Raw genomic sequence first — 21,571 nt, 5'->3', positions numbered from 1 at the left:
TTGTTAGGATAGGACAATATTTGGCTGAGATGCAACTACTTGAAAATCTGGAATCTGAGGGTGCAAAAAAAATAGATAAAATCGCCTTTAAATCTGTTAAAATGAAGTTCTTAGCAATGCACATTACGAAACAAAAATTACGTTTTAATTAGGGGTGGGCATAGATTAATTTTTTTTAATCTAGATTAATCTAGATTAAATCTTGGAATTAATCTAGATTAATCTAGATTAAAATGGCTAATTTGAATTCTGCTGAAGGCATTCAGAATATGTGTGCTACCCAAATAATGACTAAACATGTTACACCGTACTTTTATTTTGACAGGTTGCCGTGAAGTTTCTGTGTATACAGTATGACATGATGCGAGTTTTCTCAAATGAAACGGTATAAGTGACACTCACAGCAGTTTTGGAGATTGAGTTTATCTGTTCATGTGAGATGCAAATGCCAAAAATTACCGGGAGCGTCACGTGTGTTTCAGTATGCGTGTAGCAAAAGCGCGTCTTCACCATTCATACACTCTCAAAAAGGATGTGTTAATTTTTTACACATTGTTTGTGTTATGTCTATTTTAGCACATTTTGTGTTACTTTGTGTTAAATGTGTGTTAAAAACGAAAACGAAAAAAGAAAATATCCAACACAGTGTGTCCAACACAATATGTGTTAAATATCAGCCAATCACATTGCTGCTTGCCTCACTTCATGAGCCGTTATTCTACTGAGACAAGCTAATTTCCTCGTGCTGCAAGATTTCATCGTCAGGACATAACTTCGATGTGTGAAGGTAAGAAATGTTTGTATTTGCCATTATACGTTTTTAAAATGTCTTTTGTGATCGTTTGGAGACGGTTGAGGGGCATTTGGCACATATATACGTGGTAAAATTGCCTCACGAATACCGATGCGAGCTGCGCCTGCGTCTGCGGCACATCACGACGGTGGGAGCTTATTTTAACAAGCTTTATGGTTTCTTTTGTTGGATTAATTGTGAACAGAATCGCTTTTAATTCATCATTGACACGTTGTAGTGCTAATGAGAAAATGCATTCGTTCGTCGCGTCTTTCTCTTTGAAAATGAACAGCTTCGTTGTGACATGTATTGTGCAAATTGCCCTAAAACGCTAACATAATCTCTAATGCTAAAGCTTTTCTTGCCTTTTTAGCTATCGCTATTTTACAATATTCGCTATGTGTAGCCTATAAATAACAAAAGTATCTTTATTTCACTCTTGCAGCTTTGACTGGAAGACACTCCTGAAGTGCTTGTGGCAGTTACTGACATGACAGAGACAAACGAGAGACTTCATCTCACCACCCTCACCATCACTTGTATGCTAATAAAAATATGTAAATAAAACGATTATTGCTTAAGAGGTTGTCAAACACCACTTTTTTTTTTAAAGTACAAACTTTATAAACCATTAACAACTTTTCACTCAAGGAACAATTATATGTTGAAATGATTGAATTGATTGTTTACCTCTCTTTAACCTTTTTGAGTTATGTAATTGTTAGTAGCAGGTTTAATAAATTGTGTTTAAACTATACATTAGTTTACAGTGTCTTTATTGCATACAAAAATTTGGTAAAAATAACACATAATTGACAAATTGTGTATTTATAACACAATAGTGTGTAGAAAAAATCAACACATTTTCTGTGTTAGCTGGAATAACACACTAGTTGAGTTAAAATTAACACAAAATGTGTTGTCCTTAACTAGACACAAAGGTGTGTTAAGAAACAACACAGGCTGTGTTGTTTTTAACACATCCTTTTTAAGAGTGTAGTATGAACATCATACATACAGCTAGGCAAACGGAACATACCGGATTCATATTAAAACGGTCTTTTTGCATTTCAGTTTTCACAGACACTAGTCCATATCGCGATTTGAATTAAGTGACAGACCATATTTGATTTATGAATCCAAAAAACGACGAATTTACGTGGCATTTCGCGCTATAGTAGATTCGGTTTTTATGAATGGAGGACGACGTGATCCCGTCTGTGTTTTGGCGGAGGAGACATAAACGCGCGACCATATTCTATAGTCTTTAGTATACATCCGCGTTAAACTATCAAGGTGAAAGTCATCATAGCTTGCGTAGTTTAGACCCAGCTCCCAACCCAATTTTGAGAATAGATTAACGGCGATATTTTTTTTATCGCCCGATAAAAGTCTCACGTTAACGCAGCACGTTAACGCCGATAACGGCCCACCACTAGTTTTAATATATTTACAGTAAGCAATTTACCAAATATCTTCATAGAACATGATCTTTACTTAATATCCTAATGATTTTTGGCATAAAGAAAAATTGATAATTTTGACCCATACAATGTATTGTTTGTTGTCCAGGGTCACATATAGTTATTGTTATGGTTATTAATCTAGGTGTGAAAAGGCCTTAACGATAGCCCAATAGCCAAATGCCCAAATTAAATACAAAAAAGGGATTATACAACTTAAAAATCACATATTAGCAAAAGGCAAGCAAGCAATACAACAGAATTAACAATCAACAATAAGCTTGTTGCATAAAACACAAGTTCATACAATGCATATCAAAATACACCTTGATCAAGCAGTTTGATCTTCCTCTACACTCTTAAAAATAAAGGTGCGTAAAAAGGTTCTTCACAGCAATGCCATAGAAGAACCATTTTTGGTTCCACAAAGAACCATTCAGTCAAAGGTTCTTTAAAGAACCATCTCTTTCTTACCTTTTTATAATCTGAAGAATCTTCTTTTGCCACAAAGAACCTTTTGTGAAACAGTAAGGTTTTTCAGATGTTAAAGGTTCTTTATGGAACCATTTAGACAAAAAAGGTTCTTCTATGGCATCGTGAAGCACCTTTATTTTTAAAGGGGCTATATGCAATTTTCTGAAATTTAAACTCGCGACTGACACCTGTGGCCAAAAAACGGAAACGCTCTTCCTTTCTGCTCGCCCTCGTAGCGCGCGCTCGTACGTGCAAACTTCTCAAGTCATCCGCTGCAAAAAGTCAACATTATGTCTACAGAGGTAAGAACAGTCAAATACATATATTGCTTGAGAAACTAATTTTGTTTGCAATATATATGACTAGCGGTGGTGGCAGAGTGATCTGAAACGTTTAACATGAACGCGCTTGACGTCACATCCGCAGACAGCGCGCAAAAAATCCGACCCGACAGAAAATAGGAAAAATAGGATACAGGCTTATAGGTGCACCCACTGTGAGCTGACAAGGTGTCAGTATGCTCATCAGGAGATGTTTGAGTCATAAATGGTCAAATAGAAAGGATATTGTTACGTTTACTTTGGGGAAAAAGTTACATATAGCCCCTTTAAGAGTGTATTGCTAATATATATAATCAATATGTTCAGCAAATGATAAGACAGGGCTCCAGAATCTTTCAAATCTAGCTAATTTATCTTTTAAGAAAATGTCCACTGCAATGCATGAATAGATTTCTCTTCACCAATAAATTATATATTTAAAAAAGACAATTTTAATATTCAACACTTTGGCAAGAGCTGAATGTGTGTGGCTTTAGCAAGAATGATTGAATGATGTGATTTTTTTCCAAAAAGAATTTCATCTAGCATATTATTAAATCAAAAAAAAAAAAAAAAACTAGAATTAAAATATTGTTGTACTAGGTTACTAAAATAGTTAATAAACAGTATGCAAAATTGTGATCACATAACAACTGAATTCTTAATAAAGGTTTTCACTTTTTTTTTTTTGGATGCATATCCATTTCCAGTGTTGTTTTTGACAACCATCTTAGATTTAGTCTTAGTCTTAGTCTTTTGGACTAAAATGCTTATTAGTTTTAGTCAAATTTTAGTCACTTCTATATGTGATAGTTTTAGTCCAAATTTAGTCGACGAAAAGTCAAAAGGGTTTTAGTCTAGTTTTAGTCAAAAAAGGGGAAAAAGTCTTTTAACAAATTAATGTAGGTCAGTAAGTATTTTGCTGTTGGGTAGTGTCACTTGTAAGTTTTGAAAATAGCAGATCTATAGTTCAACACAATGTGAGCTTCCGGATCGACTATTTTCACCAATAATTACAATAATGAAGGAATGTTTTAAAACATAAAAGACAAACAAGGATGGAATGCTAAAACGGCTTGCCATACTAGTATGGCAAAGAGTATTTAATGCTAAAACGGCTTGCCATAGCGGCAGATACGTTTTAGGTTTTAATTGGCATGCACAATAAGCAGAAATGTCATGCATTTTAAACGTCTAACGGACCACCCACTAACATTTGTCTATTCTCTTCTCGTCAACGAAAACTCACACACGTCTCGTCATGTTTTAGTCATCAACGAGCTATTTTTATCTCGTTATCGTCATGAAAAAAAGTGGCGTCAACGAAATGATTTCGTCATCGTTGACGAAAACAACACTGTCCATTTCCAGTTATTTGTGATTACTGGATCAAGACTTTATACATGCATACATATTGGGGTTGACCGATTATCGGCCCGGCCGATATTAAGCATTTATATAGTTATCGGTATCGGTCATTTTCAAAACTGGTTTGCAGATAAAATAATTTAAAAGCATTTAAAGAACGTTTTTGTCAGAACCCTTGTCATTCTTCATCTTAACATCAAAATATTGAGCAAAATTGCCTTTAAAGTTGTCCAAATTAAGTTTTTAGCAATGCAAAATTACATTTTGATATATTTACAGTAGGAAATTTACAAAATATCTTCATGGAATATGATCTATTGCTACAAATAAACCTGTGCTACTTAAGACTGGTTTTGTGGTCCGGGGTCACATATATCGGTTCAAAATATCGGTTATCGGTCAATATAATCTGTGATAATCAGTATCGGCATCATCCGACTCCTATATCTTTCGACCCCTAACATATAGTCAAACCAAAAATTATTCAGACACCAGATATTATTCATTTATTTATTTTTACTAGTGGGTGCAGGACACTATAGTTCATTTATGTAAGTCAGGATAACAAAATAAAGTCTGTGACATATTCCACCCAAAAAAATTCTTCATACACTGGACTACAAGTAACATGAATACATATTTTGGACCAAAAATTATTCAGACTCTTTGACCTGACCATGTTTTGCTTAAGTGTTATTTATTTAACAGCTAATGCGACCTTTTTACACCACAGACTGAACAAAATTGAGAATTGCAATGTATTGACAGTTGTGTAAATACTGTTATCACAGTTGTCTGAAATTTTGGTTGATTGCAATCTATTACATACCTTTCTATCAGTTATCTGACATTATCAAGATTAATTTATTCTGACACAGTTTAACTCTGAGTTCTTGTCATATTTTATTACCATTTTCTAAACTACAGCAAATAAACTGTGATAATGTGAGAAATGGTGAAGGTGTCTGAATAAATTTTGCTTTGCACCTGAAAGAACAAGTTTTTTAGAGTCCCAAAAGCTATTGTTATAGCTGTAGCCTATCTGCATGCCTAAAGGAAACCTGCAGATTTTTTTTCTGCACTGACTTAGGGGAGACTTAAATGTGGTAAAATATGTTAGACAAGAAAGCACTACACTTCTGAAAACAAGTTTTTCCAAGTCCCATGGCTGTGGGAGCTTTGTGTACAGTAAACACTATCACTCATCTAACCTCTTTTAAGATATCGCCTCATTTTTTAGGAAATCAGATGACTAGAGCAAGATTTTGTTGTTCAACCTTGGTGCATGATATTCCGTCCTCACTTCAACTTCAAGAAAACTAAGTGCATTACTAGAAACCTCGGCCTTCAAGCACTCTGATAAGTGATTATCACAGTGAGGGCAGAACATTCAAATAAAAACAGCTTCAACAAAGAGCAGTCCAAGCACTAATACCGATCTACAGAAATAAACAGGCCAGCTTCCTCAGGCAGTCTCAGAGACGGGTAACGGGATATCGCTGACTATGGATAGACACGGCTTAGGACCATTTCACCTCTTTGTGAGTGCTGACACAATAGGAGTAATGTCTGCAGCTCCAGTCAAAGGAAATGACTGCCCTACCATCCCCTTTATCAAGCACAAAAGGCACAGATTACACAACACTTCCAGCCCAACGACTGCAACAAACAAGTTGAACAAAATATGGAGAATTCTACACTATTCCAGCCAGTTCTTTTTAGAAAGCTATATATTTTTAGATCTGTGGCCTATCTGGATGCCTAAAGGAAACCTGCAATTTTTTTCTGAATTTTCTGCACTGATTTTAGGGGTAAAATATGCAGATAAGACATAAATATGGTAAAATATGTTAAACAGACAAGAAAGCACTAGATTCTTATTGGTAGGAGAAAGCACAATAAATTAGCCAAAATATGTATAAACACACAAAGGACAAAAAAATAAAAAATAAAAAAAAAATAATAAAAATAATAATAAAAATAATATATATATATATATATATATATATATATATACATACACACACAACATAAATCGTATAATAATACAAATCAGCAAATGGTTAATAGTATATATGCACCTTGGCAAAGCAAACTAAAATAATGTAAAAAATACAATTAAAAATAAAATAAAATAAAATACTAAAAAAAATCTGGAATTTAAAATAAAATAGTTATTATCTATTAAAGTGGATGTTAATATAGTTATTGCTATAGTTATCAATCTTGGTGTAAATGGGTCTTAACAATAGCCTGATGCAAACAAAAAAAATGTGACTATACAACATAAATCATATAATAATAAAATACAATGTATTATCTATTAATATGAGCCTTAACAACAGCCCAATGCCCTCCAAAAATTACAAAAACATAAGTATATAACAAATCATATAATAATGTGAATCAACAAAAGGTTACTACTATATATGTACCTTGGGAAAATAAAATAACATAAAATAAAATAAAATAAAAAAACAAAAACTTACTTTTATATACATATGTACCTTAGGAAAGCAAACTAAGCTTAAAAAAACAAACAAAAAGAAATTCTCATTTGCAAGCCACTTTGAATATGACCGTCAACTAAATAAAACGCAAATGTAAAAAAAAAAAAACCTTGCAGTGAGTACATGTGGTTAGGATTAGGGATTCATTTAAAACTATGCAATGAATGATAAAAAAAAAACATATTTTGAGATTTTTGTTTTATATGAAATACATCACACAGAAGTAATAGGATATTCCACTGAAAAAAAATGATTTTATGCATCTAAAATCAAATTTATAAATGTAAAAAAAAATAAAAAGTTTGCTAATATCCTAATAGCTATTTGGCTATTAAATAGCATTATCCAGTAGCCTTTTTTTATCTTTAAAATAAAACATACCCATGATTAATTCATAAGACCAGAGATGTGCATAAAAAAAAAATAAACTAGATCAATTTTCATGTTGACTTCAATATACCACCTCCTTGAGCGTTTCTGTTCTGTTTTCGTGTGAAAGACGGTGTCTTGTGACGGCTGCGAGGCTGTCTGCAGGACATTCTCTGACACAACACCAATAAAAAAAAAAAGCCCCACAGTGAATCTGACAGCTGGACCAGAGCCAGGGCATGATAAACGCTGTCACTGTCACAAGCCTGTAATAAATGTGAGCCTCACCGAGGGAAAGAGAAGAAAGAGAGATGCAGAGAGAGAAAGAAAGCAGGTTAAGGAAGACCCCCTGAGAAAACGAGGCACTGCTGAAGGGCTACCTTTCAATTTAGACAAAGGGTTGCTGAGCATTGAATACATTTGGTGGATTTTTTTAGTGTACAAACTGCCTGCGGAGAGCCTGACCCATGTGTAATAGCGCTGAGAGCACCATCAGCACAAACTACATGAGAACCCAGGCCATAATTGGCGACATGATTGCTTTCTGTGATTCATGAGTATGCATCAGATCTCAATTACACAATCTTGCCAAGAGTCCTCTTTAAATATTTACTCAGAGCGTCTCAGCACGCAGGCCCTGGACTTGCATCGTGCGCCGTTTCCCTTCATTGTCCTTGCGCGTCTTTATTCAGCCATAATGAAGGGGAGTTACTGCGGCAGTCAGCTGTAATAACCACAATGATAATGGTATGTTGTGCCGTGCGGGCTGCAAGGTTCCTGAACCCTACATCTGTAATGAGCCTCTTCATTTGTCTAAACGCCGTAACAGGACTCATTTCGTTTAAATGCTGTTTCTTTGGTGTAGTGTGCGGACCGATATAAAAATAAAACTGCTTTCTGTCCTAATCTACGGTCTAGTTTATCAGGCCATAAATTTGATATTATTGTTCCAATATTTGCAGAGCAGAACAAAAAGACAGTGTGAAATCTACAGCAGTGGACAGAAATAAAAATCAATAAAGAAAACAAGGTAAACAACACTTCCAGGTCAACAGATGAATCTCTCTAAAACAGATGGCTTGGGGGGGAAAAATCCTTATACAGTAGAGGTCATAAGTTTACATACACCTTGCAGAATCTGCAAAATGTTAATTATTTGACCAAAATGCATGTTATTTTTTATGTAGTACTGACCTGAATAAGATATTTCACATAAAAGATATTTACATATAGTCCACAACAGAAAATAATAGTTGAATTTATAAAAAAATTACCCTGTTCAAAAGTTTACACACACACTGTGTTGTTGCCTGGATGATCCACAGCTATTTTTTGTTTGTTTGTTTGTTTAGTGATAGTCCCTTGTTTATCCTGAACAGTTAAACTGCCTGCTGTTCATCAGAAAAATCCTTCAGGTCCCACAAATTCTTTGGTTTTACCAAAAATAATTATTATTTTGAAATCCATCTCTTCACACTGAGTACAACTGAGGGACTCATATGCAACTATTACAGAAGGTTCAAACGCTCACTGATGCTCCACAAGTAAAAATAATGCATTAAGAGCTGGGGGTGAAAACTTTTAAACAGAATGTAGATGTGTACATTTATCTTATTTTGCCTAAATATCCTATTTTTTCCATTTAGTACAGCCACAATAAGTCAAATTTACCCTGATCTTCAAGTTCAAAAAGTTTTCACCCCCAGCTCTTAATACTCTAAAATTGATATGCATATGCATATGTAAGGCATGGTGTGGCCAAAATCACAGCACAAGTCATTTTAAGGTAATTAACATTAAGGTAATGATGATATCAACATAAATTCTTTCTTGGCAATCTGAATATATTTAAATTACATTTATAGATATTAAATAATTAAATAAATATTATTTAATAATGTGCTTTTTTTTAGGAAAATCCAGTCAATTAAATATTTTACAAATAAAAGCTGTCCATCTTATATTTTAATTTTTATCTGCTACTTAATGAACGTAAAACTAAATATTATTCATTACAAATAAAACAGAAGACTCACATTACACTACCACTCAGAAGTCTGGAGTCAGGATTTTTTTTTAATGTTTGTGTCAGAAGATTTTTATGCTCACAAAGACTGCTTTTATTTGATTACAATACAGTAAAAACAGTAATATTGTGAAACTGAAAAGAACAGCCATTAGTGTTATATGATCAGATTCTTCAGTTGTTCTGCATAATCATTTTGAGGAAACTGATACATTTGAAGATTATTTGATGAACAGAACGTTTTAGAAATTATTTAAAATTAGTAATTGTCTCTAGTGTCACTTTTGATTAATGTAACGCATCCTTGACTGCATTTGATAAAAATACAGTAAAAATAGTAATACTCTAAAATTGAAAACAGCATTAATTAGTGTCACATGACCATTCAGATTCTTTAGTTGTGTTGTTTAATATTTTTGAGGAAGCCGTGATACATTAGAGAATTATTTGATAAACAGAACTTTCTTTTCTCTTTTATAACAATGTAAGTCTCTACTGTCACTTTTTATTAATTTAATCCATCCTTGACTGCATTTATTTGACAAAAAATACAGTAAAAATAGTAATATTGTGAAATAGAAAATAACAGTCATTAGTGTCACATGAGCATTCAGATTCTTCAGTTGTTCTGCTTAATATATTTTAAGGATACATTTAAGGATTATTTGATGAATAGAACATTTTAGACATTTTTATTTAAAATTAATAAAAGATGTTCTTTTCAACTTTCTATTCTCTCTTTTAAAAAAGTCAGTGCAGATGCATACATTTATTTTAATGCATCCTTGACTGCATTTATTTGATAAAACACAAAAATACTGATATTGTAACAGTTAGTGTCACATGATCATTCAGTTTCTTCAGTTATGCAGCTTAATATTTTTGAGGAAACTGATACATTTGAAAATCTTTGATAAATAGAATATTTTTTTTATTTAAAATAAAAAAGCTGTTCTTTTGAATTTTCTATTCTTTCTTTTATCACAATGTAAACATCTTTCTTTTTTGTAAACATCATTCTTTTTTGCACCCTTGTTGAATTAAAGAATAATAATAATAAAAAGTATTAATGGTAGTGTGCATTGTGCTCGAGTTAAAAAAAAGACTCTAGTATTAAAAAACAAACAGTACAAGCCCAAACAATACCAAGTCTGAAAATAGTCTTCCGTTTTACCACATAACTGAACAAACACCAATGTCCCTGCCAGTATACCTGTTTAACTAACTAGTTCACACACTGGTGAGACTGTGCGCCGATAATACAAAGGGTTTAGGTCAATCAATGAAGAAATTCCATAGCACAGCAGAGTAAAGGACAAACATTAAACCAAATCAAACAGTACACTCTTTATTAAATAACGAGAACAAAAAGGAACTCAGAAATCCCAGAGCGGATTCTCTACAGCGGGTGTTTCAAACTGTTGCATCAGCACTGTGTTAAACACCTTCATCCAGGCCTGCTGACATGTTCAACAAGTCGAACACTGTGGCACTGTAGCCGTAGGTCACGTAAACGCAACATCTAGACTGAGAGACGGGGGGGAAAATGCCTCAACAGAGGCATGAAAGCTCAATTCTCAAATGAGGGAGCTTTGATAATGAGGGCCAATATGGCAACTCTGTACTCTGAGGAATTCTATCATCAAGAAGAAGAAAAATCTCGGAAAACTCCACTTTTAACGCTTTTATCACTGCTAATTCTAGCACTTCTGAGTTCAGAACAAGCATAAACACATACTAACGCTGGTTGATACACAATATTTAGTGTGTATTCGATACTATTTTGTTGTTATATAGAAATCAACCAACACTGTAATTATTTAATTGATTTTATTGCTTTAAACCTCTGCTCTTGTTCTTTTAAACATTCTCAAATGGACATGCTTTGGAATATATGCCTTGATTACTTTTATCCAATAAATAAATAAATTATAAAATAATACATTTTTTGTTTGTGTAGTCCCACAAATTATTTGGGTTTTCACAAGTTTTGTGTATTTGAACCCTTTCCAAAAATAACTGTATGATTTTGAGATCCATCTTTTCACACTGAGGACACCGAGGGACTCATATGCAACTATTACAGAAGTTTTGAATGTTAAGTGATGCTTTAGAAAGAAAGATAATGCATTGAGAGCTGGGGGTGAAAACTTTTGAATAATGAAAATGTGTACATTCTTCTTATTCATATTTAAAATAAATACAATCATAAAATATCTACAAGATAAGAGATACAATTAATATCATTAAAAAGACTGAAAATATTAATATATTTTTATAGATACATTGCCAAGGCATCACTCACTCACACACACACACACACACACACATGTTGGGTTTACATGTTTTATGGGGACATTCCATAGGCGTAATGGTTTTTATACTGTACAAACCGTACTTTCTATCGCCCTACACCTACCCTACACCTAAACCTAGCCCTCACAGGAGATTGTGCACACTTTTACTTCATCAAAAAAACTCATTGTGCATGATTTATAAGCCTGTTTCCCCATGGGGACTAGAGAAATGTCCCCACAAGGTCAAAATCTACTGGTATTCCTATCCTTGTGGGGACATTTGGTCCCCACAACGTGATGAATACCAGGTACACACACACACACACACACACGACAGGGATAAACATAGCTAAACAGACTGTAACACACCAAGCAAGCTCATGTCAAAGCCTCTTACTTCCTCAAACATACTCTGGTTATTAAAAGCCTTAGGGGAATTATTTACAACTCGCACATGTTATATTTTCACAAATGTGACAATTCAAACCGTAAACCATGACTGAAGTTACACAGCAGTCGTTGAGTATAAAAACAAATGCGCTTTTATCTGGAAGTTGCTTCGCTGGGACTACAGCGCGAGATCTTTTTTCTTTCTTTTTGAGCAACGCTTCCTCTTTCTGCCTGTTCAGCATGGACGCAAGGCTTCAAACTAGTACCCATCATTCATCTTTAGAGGCAATTTGAGTTTTACTGTTTATTTTTATGAAGACATGCAAATCCATGCCGGGGAAGCAATCGGCCTCTCGCTCCACGGCATGAATTTTAATAGATTGCTTAAAAACTCATAGAGCGCTCTCCACGTCCCTGTTAAAAATCTGCTTCTTAGAAAAGATCTAGTTGTAAATCACAGCGACAGGGCAAGTGGCTGGACGGGGATTTGAGGGGAAATGCAGAAAGTGAGGCAGCACCTGAACACAGAAGCATTTGAAAGTGTCTCTAAGTGAATCACCATAACCATTTTCCCCTTTAGTCATGCTGGAACACATCATTTCAAACACGTTAGCGTAACTGCGCCTGCCTAAACAGTTATTACAACAGCAGCGTGAAACCAGTGACAAAAGCGCAGTTTACGCTATCAATCTCTGACGGAGAGCTGACAGAAACAACAGAGCGCCGCCTGATTAAAAGAATATCTCACCCAAAACATTTGTTTTGAGATCCAAGTATACTGTGCAAATGAGTTGTGCACCATCTAGATGTTATTGAACGTCCAATTGGCTATAATAAATAGGCGCCTTATGATTCAGAGTCTGGAAATCATGATCCAGTTCCAAAACAATTCTTGTTTTACATTTTTTGTCTTATTAATTCAAATTTACGGTTACAGTTTAGAGTGAAAATCACATTTATTTGTGCATTTTTTTGTATTTAATTAATTACATTTACTCACCCCCATGTCATCCAAGATGTCCATGTCTTTCTTTCTTAAGTCGAAAAGAAATTAAGCTTTGGAGGAAAACATTTCAGGATTTCTCTCCATTCAGTGGACTTTAATGGTGGCCAACAGGTTGAAGGTCTAAATTGCAAAAGTTCCAAAAAGGTGCAGTGATTCCATAGAAGAACCTTTTATGGTTCCCCATGGACATCTTTAGTGAGCATTTTGAAGAACATTTTGAAATCTAAAAGAACCTTTTCTACATTTGAAAGGTTCCATGGATGTTCAAGGTTCTTCATGGAACCATCGCTGGCAATAAAGAACCTTTTACCATTCCAATTTGACTATGTAATGTAAGTCCATCTAGTGCATTTGTGGTTAAAAGGTATATGTTTATTATTTATTTTTCGAAAATTCGCTAGATAAGACTTTTATTCCTCGACTGGGATCATGTAGAGCCCTTTTTTAAAGCTGCATTGAAACCACAATTTGGACCTTCAACCTATTGATCCCCATTGAAGTCCACTATGCAGAAAAATCCTGGAATGTTTTTCTCAAAACACCATTTCTTTTTGATTAAAGAAAGAAAGACATGAACATCTTGGATGACATGGTGCATAAATTATCGGGAAATTTTAATTCTGGGGTGAAATAACCCTTTACAAATTATTAACTCAATTCAAACTTGGAAGTAAAAATAAAGTAAAAAAAGGGACACAAAACACATTACAAGCAATAAACAAAACAGTGCTTTCAGTATCTGAAAGTTTTCCTGACAAACATAGTGATGGCTTTTTCTCTTATTTTTCAGCATTATTGCTGTTTGATGAGTACAAATGACAGATAGCAAGTCTAAAAGGCAGCATTCACACTAATGCACAGATCCATTTTAACATATCAGATGTTGTGTCCTGTCCTTCATGCCTTCGTAGAGCATTTAGAAGAGAAAAACTGAAACACTGGCAAGTGAAACTGCACACTGCCAAGAAAAGGCACATTTCTCAGAATGCGTATCTTATGCAATTCTGAAGTTTTCTGAGAGATTTAGAGAAATGTGACCCTGGACCACAAAACTTTTAAAGTCATAAAAGTACATTTTTGTCATCTAAAAGCTGAATACATAAGCTTTGCAATGATGTATGGTTTATTAAGGACAATATTTAGCAGAGAAACAACTATTTGAAAATCTGAGGGTGCAAAAAAAAAAAACAATCAAAATATTGAGAAAATTGCCTTCAAAGTTGTCCAAACAAAGTTCTTTGCAATGCATATTACTAATCAAAAATTGTGTTTCGATACATTTACAGTAGGAAATGTATAAAATATCTTCATGGAACATGATCTTTACTTAAAGGTTGTATCAGCGATTTCTAGGCTGAAAAACAAAGTGTCAATTTCAGCTGACCTTTCATCACGATCCGCTCGTTGCCTGCCCCATAAATTGTCTGTGAAAAAACCGCGTCTCTCTGGTCAGCCTAGGGTCCGAGATATGCCAAAAAAACAATCGGCACTACCAACCTTTCCACACATAAACAAACATTGTTCCAACCAATCAGCATCAGGGGTTTGGTGTTGTGGACTTTCGCTCCGCCTCCCTCACGTCCCTGCACCAGTAGGAAAGTCCACAACACCAAACCCCTGACGCTGATTGGTTGGAGCAATGTTTGTTTATGTGTGGAAAGGTTGGTAGTGCCGATTGTTTTTTTGGCATATCTCGGACCCTAGGCTGACCAGAGAGACGCGGTTTTTTCACAGACAATTTATGGGGCAGGCAGCGAGCGGATCGTGAAAAAAGGTCAGCTGAAATTGACACTTTATGTTTTAGGCTAGAAATCGCTGATACAACCTTTAATATCCTAATGATTTTTGGCATAAAAGAAAAATCATTTTGAGCCATATCGTTGGCCATTGCTACAATTATATCCATGCTACTTATGACTGGGTTTGTAGTGCAGGGTCACAAATGTAGCACTACATTACTTGTTCATCAATGGATCCTCTGCAGTGAATGGGTGCCGTCAAATCGAGAATTCAAACAGCTGATAAAAACATCACGACAATCCACAAGTAATCCACATAAACAAAATTCCATCAAGATGTTTTTAAGAGCAAGTGATGTAATGCTAAATTTCTTCAAAACTGTTCCGATTCATTACTGAAATAATACTGTTCCAATAATGATCTACATCTTGGAAGGCCTGAGGGTGATTTTCTGCAAATTTTCATTTTTGGGTGAACTATTCCTTTAATCTTTTTTTGGCGCTTAACAGCATCTGGTCACTATAAACCTCATTGTATGGCAAGAGCTGCACAGTAAAATGCTTCAAAAATGCCTACTTATTTTCCCCAGGAAGAAGAACAGCATACAGGTTTGGAATGACATGAATTTTCATTTCATTCAAGTAATGAAGCCCAGACCTGCTGTAAGAAATAAACTCTGAGCCATACGAAAGCCCAGAGTGATATGCGATATGTTCCCACAGATACTATGTGATGTGGCACATTACCAACAAATCAGTATAATATGTCAGCCTCCAGGTAAACTGTGCTCAAGGGAAATGCTGTCTGAGAAAAGAGCCAGTGAGGGAGCTAATGATGAACGTTACGGGATAAACATCTCAGTGTGCTGAACTGTGTGGCTACACAGATCATACCATGAAAAGCCACCAAATCCCTGCATTGTCAATTACCATTATCAGCATCTCTGGCTCGCGGCTCCAAGCTGCTGAACTGATCTCACGGCTGGCAGAGCGCACGCCGTGATGTGCCCTCTCGAAAAAGCATGGCATTTTCAGTTCTGGACACTTTGCACTTAGAAATAGCTCATCTAAAAATTGAAAATTCTCCAGTTGTTTGAAAACCGTATGATTTTCTTTCTTCCATGGAACATAAAAGGGGAGAAATCTGATTCTGGCTGTATCTTTTAATCACAATAAATATTGACTTGAATTTTCAAGCTTCAAAACGCATAAAAGAATCATAAAAGTGGTCAATAATGATGTTGCTAGATTTCAGTTCTTCTGAAGCAATACTTGCTATTTCTAATTAACCGTGAAATTTATTTGCAATTTCTGAGTGATTTTTTTCTTTCAGTGGGTGTTATTTTTCTTACACATTTCATACATGTTAAAGGAGAAGTTCACATCCTGAACAAAATGTACAGATAATGTACTCACCCCCTTGTGATCCAAGATGTTCATGTCTTTCTTTCTTCAGCCATTAAAAAATTGTTTTTTGAGGAAAACATTTCAGGATTTTCTCCATATAGTGGACTTCTATGGTGCCCCGAGTTTGAACTTCCAAAATGCGGCTTCAAACGATCTCAAATTCAGCATTTGAGGTTAAAAAGTATAAAAATTGTCATTAAATAAAAACAAAAATCGTTTTGCTAAATAAGACACTTCTTCCTCAGCTGGGATCATTTGAAACCGCATTTAAACTGCATTTTGGAAGTTCAAACTCAGGGGACCATTGAAGTCCACTATATGGAGAAAAATCCTGAAATGTTTTCCTCAAAAAACATTATTTCTTTACAACTGAAGAAAGAAAGAAATTAAGATCTTGGATGCCAAGGGGGTGACTACATTATCTGTAAATCTTTGTTCTGGAAGTGAACTTCTCCTTTAAGCTAAAATGCAAAGAATGCCTTTACTTTGTTAAACATCAAATCTGGTTTTAATTTATAGACACTTCACAGTATGAAACTGTTAAATTTCAGCAAATCTCATGCATCAATGCTTTGCTTTTACGCTTCACGTCACACTGCCTAAACTGTGCTGAACAGCAGCAGCACACTGTCATCCGGGTCAGGTGCTAAAATATGTAAAAACTTAATATCATGCCATGGTACATTTTTGGACCTGCTGCGGTTTATCAGCCCTAGTGTGTAGACTCAGTAGTGCATGACCTGTCAACCAAGCTGAGACCAGTTGCTGGAGGAGTTTCTGACATGACGTTGGATCAAATTAACGTGCTGTATTCAATGCCTGCTTTTGGACATTGGACTTGCACTCAGCTTTATCTGATGTTGGGTAACCGAGACGCTCTAGCACTCTCCTTGACTGCTAAATTAACAAAAAGCAACAAGGCCGAATGCGTTTGTTGCACAGCAGGTGTAAGATGTTTTTTAGGGTTCAGATTCCACCAAAACTACATTCACAGTCTCTCTCCGTTCAGCAAACATCTGATTTAAATATAACCACCGATGTGGTTTTTCAATGGCAAAACCTAGACCAGCTGAAATATACACTGCTGCTTATTATTTTTGTAAAAAGGAGAACAAAAAACATTACAAGCAATAAACAAAACAGTGCTTTCAATATCTGACAAACATAGTGGTGGCTTTTGCTCTTATTTTTTCAGCATTATTGTGGTTTGATTATTACTAATGACAGATGGCAAGTTCAGATTCCACTGAAACTCTACATTTACAGCCTCTCTGTTCGACAAACATTTGATGTAATTATAACACTCGTCAACCAATGTGGTTTTTCAATGGCAAAACCTAATGCAGCTGAAATATACACTGTTGCTTGTTATTTTTGTAAAAACATTAGCATTTTTGTAAAAAGGAGAAGAAAAAAACTCATTACAAGCAATGAACAAAACCGTGCTTCCAGTATCTGACAAGCATAGTGATGGCTTTTTCTCTCTTTTTTCAGTATTATTGCTGTTTGATTATTACTAATGACAGATGGCAAGTTCAGATTCCACAGAAACTCTACATTTACAGCCTCTCTGTTCGACAAACATTTGATGTAAATATAACACTCGTCAACCAATGTGGTTTTTCAATGGCAAAACCTAATGCAGCTGATATATACATGGCTGCTTATTATTTTTGTAAAAACATAAGCATTTTGTAAAAAGGGGAACTAAAACACATTATAAGCAATGAACAAAACAGTGCTTTCAGTATCCAACAAGCATAGTGATGGCTTTTTCTCTCTTTTTCAGCATTATTGTGGTTTGATTATTACTAATGACAGATGGCAAGTTCAGATTCCACTGAAACTCTACATTTACAGCCTCTCTGTTCGACAAACATTTGATGTAATTATAACACTCGTCAACCAATGTGGTTTTTCAATGGCAAAACCTAATGCAGCTGAAATATAAACTGTTGCTTATTATTTTTTGTAAAAACATAAGCATTTTGGTAAAAAGGAGAAGAAAAAAAACTCATTACAAGCAATGAACAAAACTGTGCTTTCAGTATCTGACAAGCATAGTGATGGCTTTTTCTCTCTTTTTTCAGTATTATTGCTGTTTGATTATTACTAATGACAGATGGCAAGTTCAGATTCCACAGAAACTCTACATTTACAGCCTCTCTGTTCGACAAACATTTGATGTAAATATAACACTCGTCAACCAATGTGGTTTTTCAATGGCAAAACCTAATGCAGCTGATATATACATGGCTGCTTATTATTTTTGTAAAAACATAAGCATTTTGTAAAAAGGGGAACTAAAACACATTATAAGCAATGAACAAAACAGTGCTTTCAGTATCCAACAAGCATAGTGATGGCTTTTTCTCTCTTTTTCAGCATTATTGCTGTTTGATTATTACTAATAACAGGTGGCAGGTTCAGATTCCACCAAAACTCCACATTTACAGCCTCTCTGTTCAACAAATATTTGATTTAAATATAACACTCGTCAACCAATGTGGTTTTTCAATGGCAAAAACTAGAGCGACCAAAATATACACTCCTGCCCAAAATATTTAGGGTCTGTAAATTAAATGTTTTTGAAAGACATCTCTCATGCTGGGTGCATTTATAAGATCAAACATATTGTAAAACATTGCATTTCTAGTCCAAAATGTCAAAATTTACTCCTGCGATAGCAAAGCTGAATTTTCAGCAGCCATTACTCCAGTTATTGCTCATATGATGCTGATTTGGTGCTCCAGAAATGTTTTATTTCTTATTTCTTCTCTAATGAATAGAACATTTAAAAGACGGCTACAAATATCTTTTGTAAAGATTTCTGTCACTTTTGATCAATTTAATGCATCCTTTCTAAATAAATAATAAATGCGATCTTACACTATCAAACCACCTCACATAGAGCCAATACATGACACAACGTCTATAAAATCTTGTTTGAGAGGCATAAATCAATAACCATAAATCTCCTCCAGTATTACAGAACGCCAAAACACATATCCAACACAGACTGTTAAGAATATTACCAACCAGAGGAGACTCTTCCAGTAAAAAACCCATCTAATGAAAGGACTTAAAAAAAACACACCAAGAAACAATCAGAAAACTGCCGTCCTTCAAAGCATAAAAAAAACAAGAGCTACAGAGGGAATTTTAAAAGCTCCCTCGTCTTGTTCTGGCATCTCTAGGTCAGCTCATTAAAACAGATGGGGGTTCAGCAGTAAGTTCAGCATGAGGATGTGAAATCAAAGCCATATGCTTCGGAGCAGCATCTGCCATATTATTAAAAACACAACAGCGGCAAGACCACAGGAACATCAGCAACAATAATGCTCAGAGGAAAAGAAAAAAAACACTATCCTTCCTAACTCTTTGAAGCCAAGGAGCAAAATGCCACATCCGTCCTGCGCAAGTCCATCAGTTTAAAACGAGTCTAAAAACTCCAACAGTTGGTGCTAAAAGTGCATTCATTCCCACAGCGATCCATAAAGGATAAATATATGACAGCCCGCTTAAATAACATACCTGCAGTTGGGTGGAGGATCCAGAGTGATTTCTGCAAGCTCTTTCTGGATTCTGCGAGAGAAAGGGAGAGATGGTGAGAAAGCTGTGAGAATTGCAAGCAGCCAGGGAATTACACTGCCCTCTACCTCTGCTGCGTTTACTGCACGGCTGGCTCTCCCTTCAGCACAGCTAACATGGCTGCTTCCTCTTTGTTCTCGGAGGCATAACCCGAATCCCATAACAGGAAAACTTTGCCGTGCTCGTTTCTGCCTTTCCCTCCATCGCACTCCGTTGATCTTCACCTCAGCTCAAAGCCCGCTCCCCTTAGCTCACACCCCGCCCCTCGTCGCCGGGTTTAAGTCACTTTAAGCACAAAAGATTTTCTTTTAAAGCTTATATGCAAATGAGGCAGAGGGAGGGAGGGGGTGTTCTCGGGGATATTTGACAAGAGCTTTAATGCACAGCTCTGGTGCTGTTACTAAAGCATTATCAACAGCGTGTAAAGGAGCCAGGGCAGGATTTTTGACATTTTCTAAGAAAAACAGTTTGTGTTTTTGATCTGTCATTCCACCCACATTGAAAAAGCCCATGGTGTTTTAATGAGCACTGATGTGGATTGATTGGTTACCCTTCTTTTTCTCAATGCCAATGAAATTTAAGGGTTGAATCTGCGCATTTAAAAGCATCCACGAGGCAGACGGATTTGATTCGCTTCTCTTGTTCCTCAAACAACTTTACGTAGAAGTTCTGGGAACTTTTGCTAAGCAAACGTGGTTCGTTGAAATTAAATATAAGCCAATCACACGGCTTCTTTGCTCAAGCAGTTAAGTAATTATCTAAGCTTAGTGCTTTTATTCTCAAGTACAGAGCGCAGACGCCAAAACTGTTAATTGGCACATTGCGAAAATAGTTGAATGCACAAAAAGTGATAATAAAAAAACAGTTAAATGTGTTGACAGAACAAAAAAAAATAGATATGTCAGCTTTACCTCTTTGCGCTGGAAGATAATTTGGCTGTTGTTTTGCTGGACAGTTTGGTGGATTTCTTCTGCTGTTGTGGAGGCGTAGGTTGTTTTCGCTCCTCTTGCTCTTCTGGTTCTGGCACCGGAGGATCTCTCTGATCCGCATCGGAACTGCCGCTGCTGGTGCTGGGACTTTCATCATCTGACCGTTGTCTTTCACTGGACATTTTCCACCTTTGCAAAGGACAACAAGAGGTTCTAAACCAGGGGTGACTGCGATCACAAGAGTCTCCTGGGGTTTGAAGAAACTTAAACCCTAAACGCAACGCCTTCTGGAACCCCAACCCTTGCGTCTCTAAAGACAAACAGAAGCAAGGAGGGTACACGAAGTGACATATCGCCAAAACTATCTATTTGTGTCCATTTTAAGATTTCAAGGACCAATTTCAACTAGTAAATGTCATGATCACTAGTGAGACTAAAGATAGTTTAAGAAGTGATAATGCAATTTAAGACACTTAAAGAAAAGCACCCACCAAATCTAAATCTACTCGCAACAATTGTCTCTATCAAATATTCCTTTAAGGAAAAGTGAAATTGTTCAACTCTTTGAATTGAATTGGAACAGGTATATAATAAACAGGTACTGGAAAAACTGGAATAGGTGCTTGCAACAGCTGGAATGCTTCGTAGTTGGAAGTGAATAGCTAATATCTGAATCACAGATTCCCATAGAATTGTAAAAATATGCTTCCAGTTAATGGAATAGTCACTTGTCACTACAGGAATGAATGCTGGTGATGGCTGGGTCCTAATGAGGCTACTAGTTAGTGTTGGATTACTTGCACTAATAATTAAAAGAAGTACTAGTAAACATTAAAATACGCATTTATTATTTTTAAGGAATGAGAGCAACGATCAAAATGAATCCACA

General features: G+C 35.5%; 1 protein-coding gene across 1 annotated transcript in view; it reads right to left on the bottom strand.

The window, feature by feature from the left end:
• ube2e3 (ubiquitin-conjugating enzyme E2E 3 (UBC4/5 homolog, yeast)) overlaps window positions 1–21,571 on the bottom strand; it is a 67,243-nt gene that overhangs the window by 44,783 nt on the left and 889 nt on the right. The window contains exons 2-3 of the mRNA XM_073845710.1: window positions 20,665–20,871; window positions 19,697–19,747 (exon numbers count right to left, since the gene is read on the bottom strand). Of these exons, the coding sequence (XP_073701811.1) occupies window positions 19,697–19,747; window positions 20,665–20,864 (251 nt within the window). The 5' untranslated portion in view covers window positions 20,865–20,871. The remainder of the gene's footprint in view (window positions 1–19,696; window positions 19,748–20,664; window positions 20,872–21,571) is intronic.

This window comes from Garra rufa, chromosome 8, assembly GCF_049309525.1.
Source record: "Garra rufa chromosome 8, GarRuf1.0, whole genome shotgun sequence".
NCBI lineage: Eukaryota > Metazoa > Chordata > Actinopteri > Cypriniformes > Cyprinidae > Garra > Garra rufa.
Note: the sequence above shows the minus strand (reverse complement) of the source record. Positions and strands in the feature narration are given on the sequence as shown.